Source organism: Solanum lycopersicum, chromosome 3 (genome assembly GCF_036512215.1).
Source record: "Solanum lycopersicum chromosome 3, SLM_r2.1".
NCBI lineage: Eukaryota > Viridiplantae > Streptophyta > Magnoliopsida > Solanales > Solanaceae > Solanum > Solanum lycopersicum.
Window position 1 is genome coordinate 49,863,467 of NC_090802.1, and position 16,004 is coordinate 49,879,470.

At 32.8% G+C, this 16,004-nt stretch overlaps 1 protein-coding gene and 1 pseudogene across 1 annotated transcript; both read left to right on the forward strand.

Annotated features, from left to right (window-relative positions):
• Positions 1–224: 224 nt before the first annotated feature.
• Positions 225–8,890, forward strand: LOC101258138 (CLP protease regulatory subunit CLPX1, mitochondrial). Its single transcript, XM_004234920.5, has 15 exons — positions 225–1,300; positions 1,508–1,569; positions 1,743–1,843; positions 2,385–2,464; positions 3,850–3,900; positions 4,104–4,178; positions 4,293–4,370; positions 5,220–5,276; positions 5,766–5,836; positions 5,923–6,022; positions 6,661–6,765; positions 6,985–7,047; positions 7,214–7,336; positions 8,397–8,552; positions 8,645–8,890. Exons 1-15 carry the CDS (start codon positions 779–781, stop codon positions 8,711–8,713), a joined length of 1,713 nt encoding a protein of 570 aa, XP_004234968.2. The 5' UTR covers positions 225–778; the 3' UTR covers positions 8,714–8,890.
• Positions 8,891–13,330: 4,440 nt separating this feature from the next.
• On the forward strand, positions 13,331–14,096 carry LOC104646383 (rRNA-processing protein CGR1-like; annotated as a pseudogene).
• Positions 14,097–16,004: the final 1,908 nt, after the last annotated feature.

Here is a 16,004-nt window from a genome sequence, read left to right on the forward strand (position 1 = left end):
ACATTTGGATTAAGCAACCTAAGATAAAATTTCCTTAAACCGATGCATAGTACTTTGAGCTTTGTTCTTCCTCCATCTTAACTAATAAAGTTATTGAGTAATATTTTTTCGATTCATTTTTGTTTGTCAAGATTTAAATTATGAAAATTAGTTTGACTTTTCTTCGATATCAAATTAAATTAGATATTTTTACAAAATCAATATCCCTACACACTTGAATGAGAGTGACAAAACAAGAGGAATGACAAGAAATCAAGAGCGAAAAGTAAACCTTCATTTTACATGTATTACTTTACTATCGACACAACAAAAAGACAAAACAGTAGGAATGACAAGAAATCAAGAAACCAAAGAGAGACAGTACGACATCGTTACTTGATTCCTGTAGATTTTTTTTCCCAAACACTTCATGTAGATATTCCTGAAAGTAACTATCATTTCATTGCTTGCTGCTTATCACTCTTTTGGATATTAAAATTTAATTCTTCTGTGTTGCTCTAGAAAATCCTCATTACTCCTCCACTACCAAAATCCTCTCTGTAAACAAGAATTTTCTCAATTTTTCAGTTTTCTTTGTCTGATGGGTCATCTCTTAAACCCCACAAAAGTCTCCTCTCTTCCGACAAACATCAAATCTTGAAATTGTTACTCATACCCACATCCCTTTTCATTACATAATCATCTCTATCTTGTTCATACATATAAAAAGAAAGAATCTTTACTTCGTTTTCTTGTTTTTCTTTGTTGGGGCGTTGAGTTTCCACTGAACTAAGCCGATATGGCAGCTGTACTTAGATCGAAATCGTCTAGACGTACGGCTTCTATGGCTATTACCCACTTCAGATACTTTATCATCAATGATTTTCACACGGGTCATTTACCCAATTTCCATTTGTGTAGTCGAACCAAATGGGATAATTTGGTCTCAAATTCTGGTCATAGTTCTTCTTTATTCAAACCTGTATCGTTTCGTGGTGAATTTGTTGACCGATGTTATGATAATTTGAAGAATTCAAGTAGGAAGAGTAAGGAGAAAATTAATATGTCTAGTAACTATGGGGAACCTCCTGAGATTTGGCAACCACCTGGTGAGGGGATTGTGGTTCGTCCTGGTGTGAAATTTGTTCAGGTGGGTGAAGGGGAAGGTCCTGGTTCGGGTTCGGGTTCTGGAGGTGGGTTTGGTTCCGGGTCAAAAGATGGGTCTTGGGGTGGATCCAATTTGGGTACCCAATTTCCCACACCAAAGCAACTGTGTAAAGGACTTGATAAGTTTGTAATTGGACAGGAGAGAGCTAAAAAGGTAATCTTTTTAAAAGTTCACTCTTTTGAAACTGATAATCCTGCTCACTCACAGATAAAGATAGTCTAGTCCTTGGTTTTATGCTTGCTTTATTGATTATAATGTGATTCGAAGAGCTCATTTTGTGTCCAAGGGTGCTTGAGATCTAGTAAAAGAGACTATTCTTGAGCTGCTAGAGTGACTTTCTTTATCATTATGGGATTGCAGGTTCTGTCTGTCGCCGTATATAATCATTACAAGAGAATATATAATGACTCTTCACATAAGTGGTTAGTTTTGAACACTGCATAATTCCCATGTTTTTTCACCTACCCCTTCCCTGTATTTTATGTTTTCTCCATGTGACATGGAAGATGAAGCTATTTGGACCATTGGAACTCAGAGATGGAAATACCTATACCTTATCTATTCTTCTAATGTATCGTTTAAATGTGGTACCAAGGCCTGCAGGAAATGACAGTAGTGAAAAAACAGATGGAGTAGAAAATGAATCTGTGGAGCTTGAGAAGAGTAACATCCTTTTAATGGGACCAACAGGTTCAGGTAATCTTTATAATTGTCCATTGCGCTTCTTGAGGTCTCAAAATGTGGGAAAGCAACATTTCAGATAAAAACGCCCTTGAAGTATGGAACTTAAGATTCACCAGCAGAGAAATCTGTTTTCCCCTTTCTCCTGCTTTCTTTTTCTTTTTAATTGTAAATTTTTTCTGAAGATACTGCGAGGTGCTATTTACTTATAGTGGTGATATGATGGTCTCAAGCTAATGCTCATTCTCTGATTCATAATATAACTATACATGTGCGCTGATATGAGATAACTTTGACTATGTATATTAAAGCTAAGACTGTGATGATGAGGGTGACATGATTTTTGCTTTTTGACTATGATTTAGTAATTTTAATGCATCGCTCTCGTTTATCTTTTATCCCATAAAGTTATCCTGGCTCCCTGCTTTTGTCATTGGAGGGGGTAGGGGTGAATGAGTAGAGCTCTAACATTATTGTTATCATCGTTGATAGCGTGATCCTTATTTTAATAAAAAATACTTTTTCACTTGAGTATTTTGTGTCATATCAAGGACAGGGAAAACTTTACTTGCCAAGACCTTAGCTCGATTGGTGAATGTTCCCTTTGTAATAGCAGATGCTACGACACTAACTCAGGTATGTGGTTATCCTGTCACCTTGGTAGAGATAGGAAACAACTCTCAGCTTAAAAATCTATAAGTAGGATTAATATTTTTCTAAATCTTGTTCTCTTAAAATGTAAATTATGTCAACACTGTCCTTAAAGTGCAAATTTCTTATTTCAATACATAATTTCCCCCCTTGTATATTTGTTACTCTTGCACATATATTGTGTGTGTTAAATTGTTTGAAACTTTCTTGAGCCGGCAGTCTATCGGAAACAACCTAGTTACCGCACAAAGGTAGGGGTAAGGTGTGTGAACACCCCACCCTCCCCAGACCACACTTGTAATATACTGGGTATGTTGTTTATTAGTTATTTGCAAGATCCCATAAGCCTTGGGAACCGTTTGCAGATAGTCTGTTTGAGGCCAGAGTTAGTCCGTGTAAGGTGAGAAATCTGAATTAGCTCTTTTGGAGCTACAACTGAGCTGATTTTGCTTTTGATTCAGTGAAAATGTATAATGGAGGAGACCCGTCTTCATCTATTGAAGGCGAGAGTGTTTTGAGGACTAGTGTTGGCATTGAAGACCGTGTAGTACATTGGTGCACGTGAGGAACTTTTGTGGGGACAAAATCATGTTAATGCCTTAGAAGCTAATATGAAAAAGATGAGAAAAGAAGTTGAAAGTAGTGAGGTTGTAAGAAGATGGAGAATAAAGAATAGCTGCTCTCACAATGATTAGGCAAACCCATGTTTCACAGTTCAACTTCTTGGAACTGTGGAATTTCATGAGTCTACTTCTTCAGAGGGTTATTACTATGAACCTGAAGACAAAAATAGATAGGCTGTTCTTCATTTTGACATTCCAAGACTATTGACACCTAAGTATGTGTATAGATCAATGACACTTGGTATCCGAACTTTTGGCCATCATTAAAAGAGATGCCACTGTTAATCTAAGTCTACCTTGAGATTAAATAACTAGAATTTCCTGGTGGTTAGGTTAATTTAGTCTGAACATGTTTACTATTCCCTGCCTACCCTGATTCCAGTGCTTAATCGCTGAAGTCTTTCATAGAAGTAGAGTAGCAGAAAACTAGTGATGTTATCATTAAACATAGGGATATTTCTTTTGGGTGATCTAGTTTACAAAATAGCCAACAAATTTTTAGGTTTTGTGTATCCAAGTATAATATGCATATACTTTACCATAAGATACATACCTATACATAATTAGTGTACAGGTTTTGTATATTTCAGCCATATTGGTAAGTAAGTTTTGGATGAACTGTATATATTGGTAAATTCTCCATTAAAAATAGTTGTCACCTTGATAAGAGTCCTGAAACTGTGGGTTTCCATTCAATGGTATACTCGTTCCAAAAACGCCAGTCAATGATAATACTTTTGTCTGCAGGCAGGATATGTTGGGGAAGATGTGGAATCTATTCTATATAAGCTCCTCACTGTAAGTACTAAACCTGTTGAGTCTCTTTATCTATAATTTATTGTTCTATTCATGTTCTTATTTTCTCTGTCTTGAGAAGTGGTTACTGCTTGTGAAATGTTCTTGCTTCTTAATCAGAATGCATGATTTTGTGCATCCTTTCCAGTGATTTCTAGCCTTGATATGACTTCTCATTTTATTACTCTGGTATGATATTATTGCAGGTTGCTGACTACAATGTAGCAGCTGCTCAGCAAGGCATAGTGTATATTGATGAAGTTGACAAAATCACGAAAAAGGTTAATATTGACTTATTGATTGTTATTTTCTTTTTCTTTTTTTTTCAGATTTAACTTCACTAGCGACTTCTCATGTGTCAGTTTAGCTGATTCCTCCTATACTGATATTTCCAGGCTGAAAGCCTCAACATCAGTAGAGATGTCTCAGGAGAGGGCGTCCAGCAGGCATTGCTGAAGATGCTTGAAGGAACAGTAAGTGTATAGCTTAGTTTTTGGCATGTTAATGGTGAATTGATCGCCTCAATCTGTTACCACGTGTAGATATTGTTTAATGTTGCAAATGTAGAAGCAACTTTGGCTGCTGATGGCTCATCAACATTAGATCTAGACAAATAGCTTTTGTATATGATGATAACCAGATTGTTATGGAAGGATCACTTTAAAATAACCAGGCTGTTATGGAAGGATCACTTTAAAATAACCAGGCTGTTATGGAAGGATCACTTGAGAGTTGGAGGCTTAGTGTCGGACACTTCATCTAACCAAAATTATATAAGCTGATTTTTTTTAGATCCCATGGACTGGCTGAATGTAGCTCATCTTCTATGAAATAACTTTTATCTTGCTGGTGTCCTTGGTACTTGTTTCATGTCTTTTTCAGTTTCCTGTAACACAATCTGCATGTGCTAACCGTGAGTCCTTTTGCCCTTTCTGCTAGTTTATTCCAGAAGTAGTAGTGGTGGTTTTCTCTTGTAATATTCTTTCCTCTTTCTTCTTTATTTTGAAGATATTTATTGGAATTACTTGAATCTTTCGATAAAGAAGGAATGGTTTCTTCTTCTTTTTTCTCCTTTCGATTTTCACATTTCTATTATTATATATCTATCCTTATTCAAATGACCTCCAGATGTACAAAACAATTGTTGTGATCAAAGAATGGTCTGACTATTTTAACGACTAGATTTGCGATTGCGGATCATGGTTTGATTTATAGTTCAGTCGTAATGATTGGAATAATTAATGTTTACATCATTTGTTTGTATAATTAGGTTTCTGTTACTTATCCCAAAATTAATAATAACAATCAGCTTTCTGTTGCAGATTGTCAATGTGCCGGAGAAGGGAGCTCGGAAGCACCCTAGAGGGGATAATATTCAGGTAGGTTATAAAAACTTCTCATTTTGGGATTAAGATATTTATTCGCAATCAAGAAGAATTTGGAGTGTCCTGGGATTAAAAATGTTTATTTTTGGCTTTGTACTGTTAATGGTTTATATGGATGTCTTCAAATGGATAAAGATTTGTATCCAATAAGATAATTTGATGTGCTCATGAGCTTGAGTTTAGGATGAATTAATTTACCTTCGTAATTATTTACTGATTTTATAACTGAGGTATAGTGACTATTTCATTTGGCCTTCTGTTCGTGGGTGTATGATAGCTGTTCTTGAAGAACTAGTAAAGTGATCTTTGACTAGTTCTTTTGTCTAAGATTATCTTCATAGTTATTTATTAACTCTTTGCGCTTTTATATCGTTGGACGACCCTGATTCTTTTGGCATGCTAGGTTTACAGTTGATTTGATGTTTCAGATATATTTCTTTGAGCAAAAAGTTTCTTATAGCGTAATTGTTTATGTCATTACAGATTGATACCAAAGATATTCTCTTTATATGTGGTGGAGCCTTCATTGACTTGGAGAAAACAATCTCAGAAAGGTCTTGCTACTTCCACGTCGTAGTTTTATCTCTTTCCTTTAGTCTGATATTCACCTTATTCCTGATATACTTGTTCTTGTTTTCAGGCGCCAAGATTCTTCTATAGGATTTGGCGCACCAGTTCGCACAAACATGAGGACTGGTGGTGTTACAAGTGCTGCTGTGACGTCATCTTTATTGGAGACAGTAAGTTTCTTCTGAACCCTTGCAGCTTAGCAAACCTTCCAGACCACATATACTAATAGTTTTTTAGCTTGATTGTGGTTGTATTTTGCATGATCATATATGTAGCCTCCATGTTAGCTGCATAGAGAAACTGATGCCTATGTGTTGCTGTGCTTATTGGTCAATGAAAGTAGTTACATGTGCATCAGATATATTCTACAAGATGAACTGAGATATTAATTTACTGATGTGAAACTTGTTATTACTGTTTGCTATCATTATTCTTCTGCATCTCCAACACGTTTTTCCTAGAATTAGGGTTTTTCCCTGCATTTGTAGTTTGAGCAGATGCAGAGTTGTATGTGCTTTGACCAATTAAAAAAGAGTTGTATGTGCTGTTTCATTACTTCCTCTGGCTTGTTTTATGTCAGTTAAATAAAGTGATATTTGACTGAGATCTTTAAATGTATTATTTTTCCACTTTAATATGGAAATAGTTCAGGCCCATATAGTACTTCATGTAATTTCTAAATATTTTAGTTTTATTTTTTAAACTATGGATAATTCCTGTGACCAATATAACTCTTTATTCTTACTCTTTTTTATGGCATGTTTTGAAGCATTTACTAATCATTGTACATAATACTCCTGTTATGCAGGTTGAAAGTAGTGATCTTATATCATATGGTCTGATACCTGAGTTTGTCGGCCGATTCCCCATCCTTGTTAGTCTGTCAGCTTTAACTGAGGATCAACTTGTGCAGGTAATGACTAATGTTTGCCGTAACTTGGTTCTTTGGCACTAATTGCCTTGTGCACATTATTAGGGCTTGTATGGAAAGCTGGGTCTTCCTTTGCTTGAATAAGGTGGATTTGTACATATGTTCTGCCATTGGGTTTAATCTTCCAGTACTTTCATCCAGAATATGAGATTATAGAGCAAATTTTGATTTTTCTCTTCTCTCTGTTTCGCTTCTTTGCAGGTTCTAACGGAGCCAAAAAATGCGCTAGGGAAGCAGTACAAAAAGATGTTCCAGATGAACGGGGTGAGTGTTTGCCTCTCAAAATCCTTCTTGGGTATGCAGAAAGATGCATCCGTTTATCTTTTTAGACCCTGTATCATATGGGCAAGGAGCAGGTTGGAGCTTTTCTGGGTTCCTGTTGATTTGATCAGAATGTTACTTCTCTCATACTTGGAGACTTCTTTCTCAGGTAAAGTTGCATTTTGTTGAAGCTGCACTAAGATTGGTAGCTAGGAAAGCAATATCTAAAAATACTGGTGCTCGTGGATTGCGATCCATATTGGAGAATATATTGATGGATGCTATGTATGAGGTATGTAGTATGCCTTTTTTTCCTCTTCTTTTCCTCTTTGGACCTACAGCGTCTAGTGAGGACTGTTCAGAATATACGTTCTGTAGTTGTTATGCTAACCTGGAAAATGAACTAGTTAATTATGTAAAGCAAACTGCTTGACATTATGAAATTTAAATACACATTTGCTTAGTGTACTTCTCTTCCAAGTTGCGCGGACTCTTCACTTTCTGTGCCGCTACATAGGGTGTAGGATCCGTACCCAATGTGGTCAACCAATTTTGTGTTACCAAAGTTGATGGTGAAATTCGGTACAGATACAATGATTTCTGTAATCAAAGCACAAGCTATGGTAAAATTGAAGAAAATGGAATACTCTATGTTTACAAAATTTCTCTTGTCAGTCATTTTCCTTATATCACCTTATGGGATTCTCCTCTTGATCTATATTTTGTTATTTTTCTTCATAATACCTTGTAAGTTCCCACAATATGTCTCATAATTTATACATATAACTCGACTTTTAGATTTTGAATTGTTATCAGCCACATCTTTACACTCATATTCATACCCCCGAATCTTAAAATTTAGATCATGAAGGATTTGACCTCTAGATCCACACTCGTATCAGACACTCACACCTGAGTCCGAGCAACTTAGCTTTTCTTTGGTTGTGGATTATATTGCTGAATATAATGTTCAAAATAAAATTGATCAGACCATGGTGCTTATTTCAAATCCTGAACATCTATGATCGTGCTTAGAACATCCAGGTTGAGTTCTCTGTATGTTTATATCATAAAGTATGTACCGAGTTAATGACAAATACTTGTTGTTTTTCACCAAGTATACTATGAAAGCGTTAGCTGATAATTCTTTTTTAACTAATAAACAGAAAACAACCAATCAAAATTTGGGAGGGGATCATCTAAACAAAACATAAAAATAAATAGCCTGGAGAGATACATTCTAAAGGAACTGAAGCCTGTTGCTGAACTCCCTCAAAACCGCTTGTCCTTTATTTTATTTCCTTTTGTCTCGTTCCTTCTGCTAGCGTATTCCTAATTTGTATGTCTTGCAGATTCCTGATGTCAGAACAGGCGATGATGTAATAGATGCCGTTGTAGTTGATGAGGAGTCTGTAGGAACTGAGGGGCGAGGATGCGGGGGTAAAATCCTTTATGGCAAAGGTGCATTTGACCGACACTTCCCACAGAATAGATCAAAGGATTCTGAGGTAAGTTTAACCTGGCATGATCTGGTATCTGATGTCGCGAATACAGTGTTAAATTATAGTATTATAACGTTTTTCATGTTGCACTACTACAGGCAAACATGGAGGCGTCCGATGGAGACCATGAGGCAGAACAGGAGCTTCCTTCCATTGTTGCTTTGTAAATGTTCTGTGAGGTGTATTTCTGGTCTCACTTGTGTACAGTAATCTAAAATTCAAATAAACAATGTTATTTAAATAGAGCTCAATGTACTTTCATACTGCATTTTGTTGTGTTTTTACTGTTATCTTGCTATTTATTCTTTGATCTGCACTAGCTATATAATTCTGAAGTTAGAAAATGTCACCCTTCTCAACTTTTCTCTTGGTTATTATTTGAACAGAATATGCATCTTTATGATCTAGTCATCCTTTAGAAACACAATTTCTTCCGATGACCGGTGTCTTGACATAACTGGTCAAAGTTGTTATTATGCTATCAGGAGAACATGGGTTCACACTGTGAAACCACCTCTCACAAAAATGTAAAGTAGGATTGCGTGCAATAATCCTTTGTGGTCTGGCCCTAATAACCCTTTGTGGTTTGGTCCTTCTCTAGACTCCGTGCATAGAGGGAGCTTAGTTTACTAGGTTGCCCCTTTTATGGGTAGAGTGTATTAGAAAATATAGTGCATGCATTGTGTGTATTAGTAGTATATTGTTTGGTACATCCTTTCCGTAACTAATGTAAGTATTGAGTTGTGTATTTACTAATACCAAGTAATTCTAGGTAATAGTAATATCTAGCATTTGACACTTGCCTTAGATTAAATTATAAAATCACCCTCAAAGCCTTTTAAAACATTTTAAGACATTTTCTCTTTTTTTTTTTCATTTTCTTTCTTGTCATATGTTTTTGTTTTTATTTTTATTTGTTCCAAAGTCGATATTGTTGGTGTTTGAATAGACTTTATGGCCTCTTAAGTATGCATCTTTTTTTAAAAAAATAAAGTCTAATTTCAATACAGTTTGATAAAAAAAAGTTTACTATTGTGGCAATAAATTTGATAAAGAAAATTCTTTGCTAACTTTTAACAAAAATATTTGGAAAAATTAGTAAACTAGTTGAAAGACCTAACTTAATTAGTAAAACCTTCCTACTTTATAAATATTAGTAAAAATGTCAAATTGTCATTATTTTAGAAAAAAATTTGTATCCTAATTTAATTCCTATTTTATCTCACCTTAATTAAAATAAAGGAATATTTTATCCCTCTCATATTTTCATCTTCTTTCTTCTTTTTTTTTTTTGCAACATATTTCTATCTTCCAAATACTTCTCCATTTCAAAACCCGTCTCTCTCTCTCTTCTTTCTTTTTTTTTTTCCAAAAATTGAAAAATATATTTTATAAACATATTCACACAATCCCTTTTATTAAGGTATGCATCTTTATCTGTTTTTTAAGATTTATTTTATAGTTTTATTTTTGTTTAAATCGTTTAAAATTATTACTTGTAGTTGAAATCACAATTAGGGTTTGATACACTCTAAATCACTCTCCAATGGCAGAATGTAAGAGAATTACTATAGGTATCAAACTTAATCAATAATTTTCTATTTTTCAATATCACTATTTCTACTTAGAACAAAAATGACGGCAATTTTGTATTTTAATTTGCTTGTTTTGTATTTCATATCATTTTATATATAAACAAGTTCTACTTTTTTAATTTTGTATTCATCATAATGGTATGCCAACAAAGTCACATTGTATTTCAATTGAAATGAGTATTTGTTGTGCTCAATTTGTATTTCGATCTCAATTTTCAATGACAAGTCTGTATTTCTTCTTTATTATGCTTTCATCATAATTGAATAGCAACAACTTTTATATTTTATGTGCTCATTGTACCATTCAAATTAAAATTGAATATCATGTTGTGTTGCGTATTTTACTGTGATTATTTTGTATTTGACTCTCACGTATTCAAAAAATTTTGTATTTTTTTTTTGTTCATCATAATGACATACAAACAAAGTCAATTTTATATTTCAATTAATATGAGTATTTATTGTACTCATTTCGTATTTCAATCTCAATTTCAATGACAACAAGTTTGTATTTCTTTTTTATTATGTTTTCATCATAATTGTATATCAATAACTTTTGTATTTTATCTGCTCACTTTACTATTCATTTCAACAAAAATTGATTATTATCAATGAAAATTTAAAAATCGACACTATAAAGTTGATGAAATGGGATGATTCTCTCTGAATGTTCTTTTTTTTAAAAAAAAAATTGTATATAGTTTTGAATTTTTGTAACTGATGAGACTTTTAAGCAACTGTTCCTTTTCAAAAAAATTATCTCCCTTAAATTTCTCCCTTTCTTTATTTATAACAATTGTATTATTTAAATTAAAACAAACAATAAAAACTTAAATAGTTACATAATAAATTAAAATTTTGACATTTTTACTAAATATAAAAAGTGTTGACAATGAGTCCTGTTGAATGTTAAAATATTGACATTTTGAAAAAGTTTTCAAAATTTTTTGACTCAAAATGTACAAATGTTTAATATTCTTTTTGAAAAGAAAAAGAAGAAAGTTAGCAAAACCACCCTCAAAGCCTTAATGACGTTTTAGCAAAGAACTTTGCTGCAAGGAAGTGTAAAAATAAATAAAATGTGAAAGGTACTTCTATAAACTTGTTTTTAAATAGAAATTATGCAAGATTTGTTATTTCTAATACATCAAATCAAATCAAACAGTGTATAAGAAATAATGCTTGTATAACTAATGCTAGCATTACTAATGCACCCTATTTTGCATTATTCTATGCACTCTATCAAATTAAAGAGTGTATTAAAAAAATAATGCTTGTATAACTAATGCAAGTATTATTAATGCACTCTATTTTGCATCATTCTTATGCACTTTATCAAATCTCCCCTTAGTCTATTAGAAATAACGTCTCAAGGTAGGGTAAAGTTTGCTATACATTATCCTTCTACACGGGAAAGGATAAGCGGCTCTTTGTGAAGTTTTTCCTAACGGTCCAACTTGCTATCACTTTGAGGAAAAGTTTGGTGGGGACATTAAGGTATAGTCTATTGGTCAATGAAGCAATGAATTACTAGACACCGCAATTGAAATCTTTTTCTAAAAAAAAAAAGGAAGAATTTTTTGGTGTACACCTTTATTTGGAGAGTGATGAGGTGTATAAAATAATATGTTTGGTACTCACATTCTCATTCATTTAAACCATAAGATTCTTTTTATTTTTTTACTTATGTAAAAGTATGGAAAAAATGAGCACGCAAAGGTGAGAAAGGTCTCTCAAAGAAAGAAAAAATATGTAAGCAATTGTATTATTGACAACAATCTCGTGCACTAATCATTGAGGAAATTTATAATTTTTTTATTTAAAGATTATCCTTTTTTTATTTAATTTGTAAGTGGTTGAAAATTCTCATTATCGTCCTTTTATGTTCTCTTTTACTGATAATTTATACGTTTTATTAAATAAATTGAATAGAATCTCGATTAAAAAAATATTATTAGGGATTGGCTTTTAGACGTAAGAGAAAAATCTAATACTCTCTTTAAACAAGTTTGTTGCTAAGATAATAGAGTAAAAGGGTAGCTCGGTGTATTAAAGATCTTGTTATGAGTAGTTCGATCCGGGGAAGGGTTCAACCTTATATATAGTTTTATCTTGTATTTTATCAAAGATTTTTTTTTAGTATGTTAAATCTAATATATAATTATATTTTGTAATATTTTTCAAATATAAATATAACATAGGTCTAGGCCTCTGGCGACTAGACGAATTAGGGTCTTTACTTTTTTTATTTAGTCTTTATTTAATTAGATTTAAAATTAAAAGATAATGTATGTAGATGAATACTTTATCAAACAACACAACAAGAATTATGTAAACACTCTTATTAAATGTTTAAGATCAAACAATATGGTAATTAAATTTAACATTCTTGTCTTTTTTGGTGAAGAGTTATAGTGTTATTTAAGAATATATTTGCGAAAGAAATATTTTAATAATATTAGTAATATTTTAAAAGTAAAAAAAAAAGATAAAGTAACCGAACGATACCAATATCGAAGAAAAATGAATATAATTAAAATGGTATTAAAAAGTCTAATTTTAATTATATATTATAAAAAGATACAAAAAAAAATTGAAAACATATATATATATATAAAATAACCGACCAAATCGTATGATTGCCCCCAATTAAAGCTATTCATAACCAATGGTTAAATAATAAAATGAAATCGCAAGTCTACTCTCACATTGGAATAAATATGCTAATAGTAAAAGAAGTATTTATAATAATAATATTATTTTTCACTTGTTCATTTTTAGTTTATTTATAATATAAGTTTAATACATATTAGAAAGAACAATTTATTATTCACATATAATATAAGTTTAATAATAATAATATATTTATCTCACATTTTAATACACTTATAATACAAAATTTTTACCAAACAACATAATATATTTCAAAAAACAATTATATTTCATATATATCGCATACATAATTTACTTTTACTTCATATTGCAAATTTAACATATTATTACTATAAATGATAATAAATAAAAAATATCACTAAAATCAGTAATTATTTATATAATTTTTTCAATATTATCTAACTTCACCTATATTGCAATTTTGAAATGTTGGTTGATTACTTAATTTAGCGGTTCAGAAAGTGGCTATTTTGCCAATTGTTTCCCATGTTGTTGCTATATTTTAAATACCCGTACTAAAATTTGACCCGGCCCAAAAAAGTGGGAAAAGTATTAGGGTTTGCGAGAGGAAGCAATGGGGAGTAACAATGGCGTGTAGTGTTGATTTTCAGTGCCTGGATGAAGGATTCGGAGGAAAAACGTACAAACGAAAGAGAGCAGAGAAAGAGCAAGGCAATGGTGTAGAAGATGGAGGACATACCAAGGAAGAGACAGGCGGTTCCATCTGAGGAGGATCCAAACAAACCTGTAGTGGGAAGGCCAACATACGACGGAGTGAGGGTATCGGGAAGGAATTGGAAACAGCCGCGTAAACACAGATCTCATCGGCAGCGAAGGTCAGCGTGAAGGGGAAGTCAGGACGAAAGAGAAGGAGATAAAGAAGGCGTACAATGAGAGAATCAATGAAGAGATAAGAAAGAACAGGGTGGATAAGCGGAAGCAGAGGGAGGAAAGAGAGAAAAAGAAGCAGGAAAACATTCTCGAATCTGGCACCAAGGTTCAGAAGATCACAAATCCAAAAACCCATCTAAGCAGAGGAAGCTCCTCAATCTTCTTAACCGTGGAAACAACAACAACTCTACCTCAAGTATCTAGCAACAAATCATGTCGGTAATTTGACGGTGATACTCATTTCTCCAACTGAAATTTAGAGCCACAAGAAGAAGAATATAGGTATAAAGAAAGATGATTTTGTTTCCTGTTGAATACTCGTATCAGCCTTATCTCCTGATTCGTTGATCTATTGAGCTAAGGCAGCTCTGCATATAGTGTTTTAGACTCATACTTCATCGCCGCCCGGTCCTTTCGAACCCAGGCAATTTTCCTTTTTTGCGCTTATACGCTTTTCTCTGTCTTTGATGTCAAGCCCAGTCCCAGTGACCCATTGGATTGGATTTCTCCCTTGGGCGGACTCCATGACTCTGTACTTCGATTTGAATCCTTCCATGAGATGGGTCAATGAGAAAGATTCAGTCAGTTTCGTTGAAACGAAACCTTGACGTAACTGGTCAAAGTTGTTATTATACCATCGGGAGGAGGTCATTGGTTCAAGTCGTGGAAACCACCTCAATAAATCTTTGTGATTTAGCCCTTCTCTCGACTTTGTGCATAGGGGGAGCTGAGTGCACTAGATTGTCCTTTTACTCTATTAGAAACACCATTTATAAGATTTTCGCATACACATTATCCTCAATAGATCTCATTCGTGAGACCACACCAGTTATTTTGTTGCGTCTTAGTTATTTGCTTGGGTATGGCTAGACCCTTAAATTTATGTGGAAAATCATTGCAGGGCACGCTTATAAATAAATCGAATGGAATTTCGATACAAAAAAATTGATATGTATAGGCTTTTAGACATAATGAGGAAGAATCAAGTATTCTCTTTAAAGAAGTTTGTTGCTAAGACGAAAGGTTAAAATAGTAGTCCGTGCATTAAAGCTCTTTCTATGCTCAAGGGCCTATTATAAACAACGGTATTTGGTGTTTTTGTTAAACGACGGTTTTCAAAGTTTGAATTTGTGATTTTCTGATTACATGACAATAACTTTACTCGGTTAAGTGTTGCAAATAATAAGGTTAAGTTTGAATGAAAAATGTGGCAAAAACAATATATGCACGGTTGTAAATAACGTTTACTTCACGGTTGTAAATAATGTTTATTATTATTATTATTTATACTACGATTATCGTAAATAACAATTTTTACTCGTGAAATAATATTGTGTCGTAAATGTATACAACACAACTAGTATATATGTTTATATGATCAATGTGCACAGGTTATTTATGTGTTGGTACAACAATCACATATTATACACTGATGGTGTGGCTAAGCATATGATTAAAACTTTAACCGATTAATTAAGAAAGTTAATTAAGATTGCATTTGATATTATAAAATAAAAATATAAGAAGCGTGAGAAATAAGAAATTTTTTTCCAATCATTTGTCCAATTCTACATCATGGCGTCACCTGCAGTCCACTGGTCATCTCCTGTAAAGAATAAATCTTTATATTTTTAAATTTTATTTGTTGTTGGATGGTTTACATTTGTTGCTTAATTTGGATAATAATGATAATAGTTGTAAATTAATTATAAATGTATGTATATTTTGCCTCCTGTTTGGTGCGTTAAGAACACATATTAGAGTTTGATTAAATTTGGCGTATAATAGAATCTGATTAATTTCAAATTTCACTTGGCAAAACTCATTTATGGGTGACGCTCCCATAAGAATTTTTCAAAACTCAAATTCAAAATTTTTTGATAGACAATGAAGCCGTTTTGTCACTACACCACAACCTATATTAATTTGAAAGAAGTTTTCCTTTTTTTTTTCCAGGCCGGCAAAAATGACTTCCTCATTTCCACACTCAATGAATTAATGTCTAAGATTAAGTTATATCCACGAATAATAGACAAGAGAATTACACCGTCGATTTAATTTTAGAAATACTAATTCCTCTTAATATATTCACATATTATTAATATTTAAATAAAAATAATCAAAAAAATATATATTATATGATAATGTGGACTCTAAATTAATTATAGAAGTTTGTTTAGGATTTTATCCGATTGACAAACATAAGAAGGATTTTTTCACACTTTTTTGCCTTCATTATTTTCACCTTATTCTTCATCAATACCACTGAAACAGTTTGAGACAATCACCAATAACAACT

Excerpts from the sequence above, each read along its gene's own strand:
- LOC101258138 (XM_004234920.5), top strand. The coding sequence starts at position 779 with ATGGCAGCTGTACTTAGATCGAAATCGTCTAGACGTACGGCTTCTATG. Across the intron at positions 2,465-3,849 it reads ATGCTACGACACTAACTCAG|GCAGGATATGTTGGGGAAGA; the intron begins GTATGTGGTTAT and ends TTTTGTCTGCAG. Across the intron at positions 5,837-5,922 it reads GAGAAAACAATCTCAGAAAG|GCGCCAAGATTCTTCTATAG; the intron begins GTCTTGCTACTT and ends TCTTGTTTTCAG.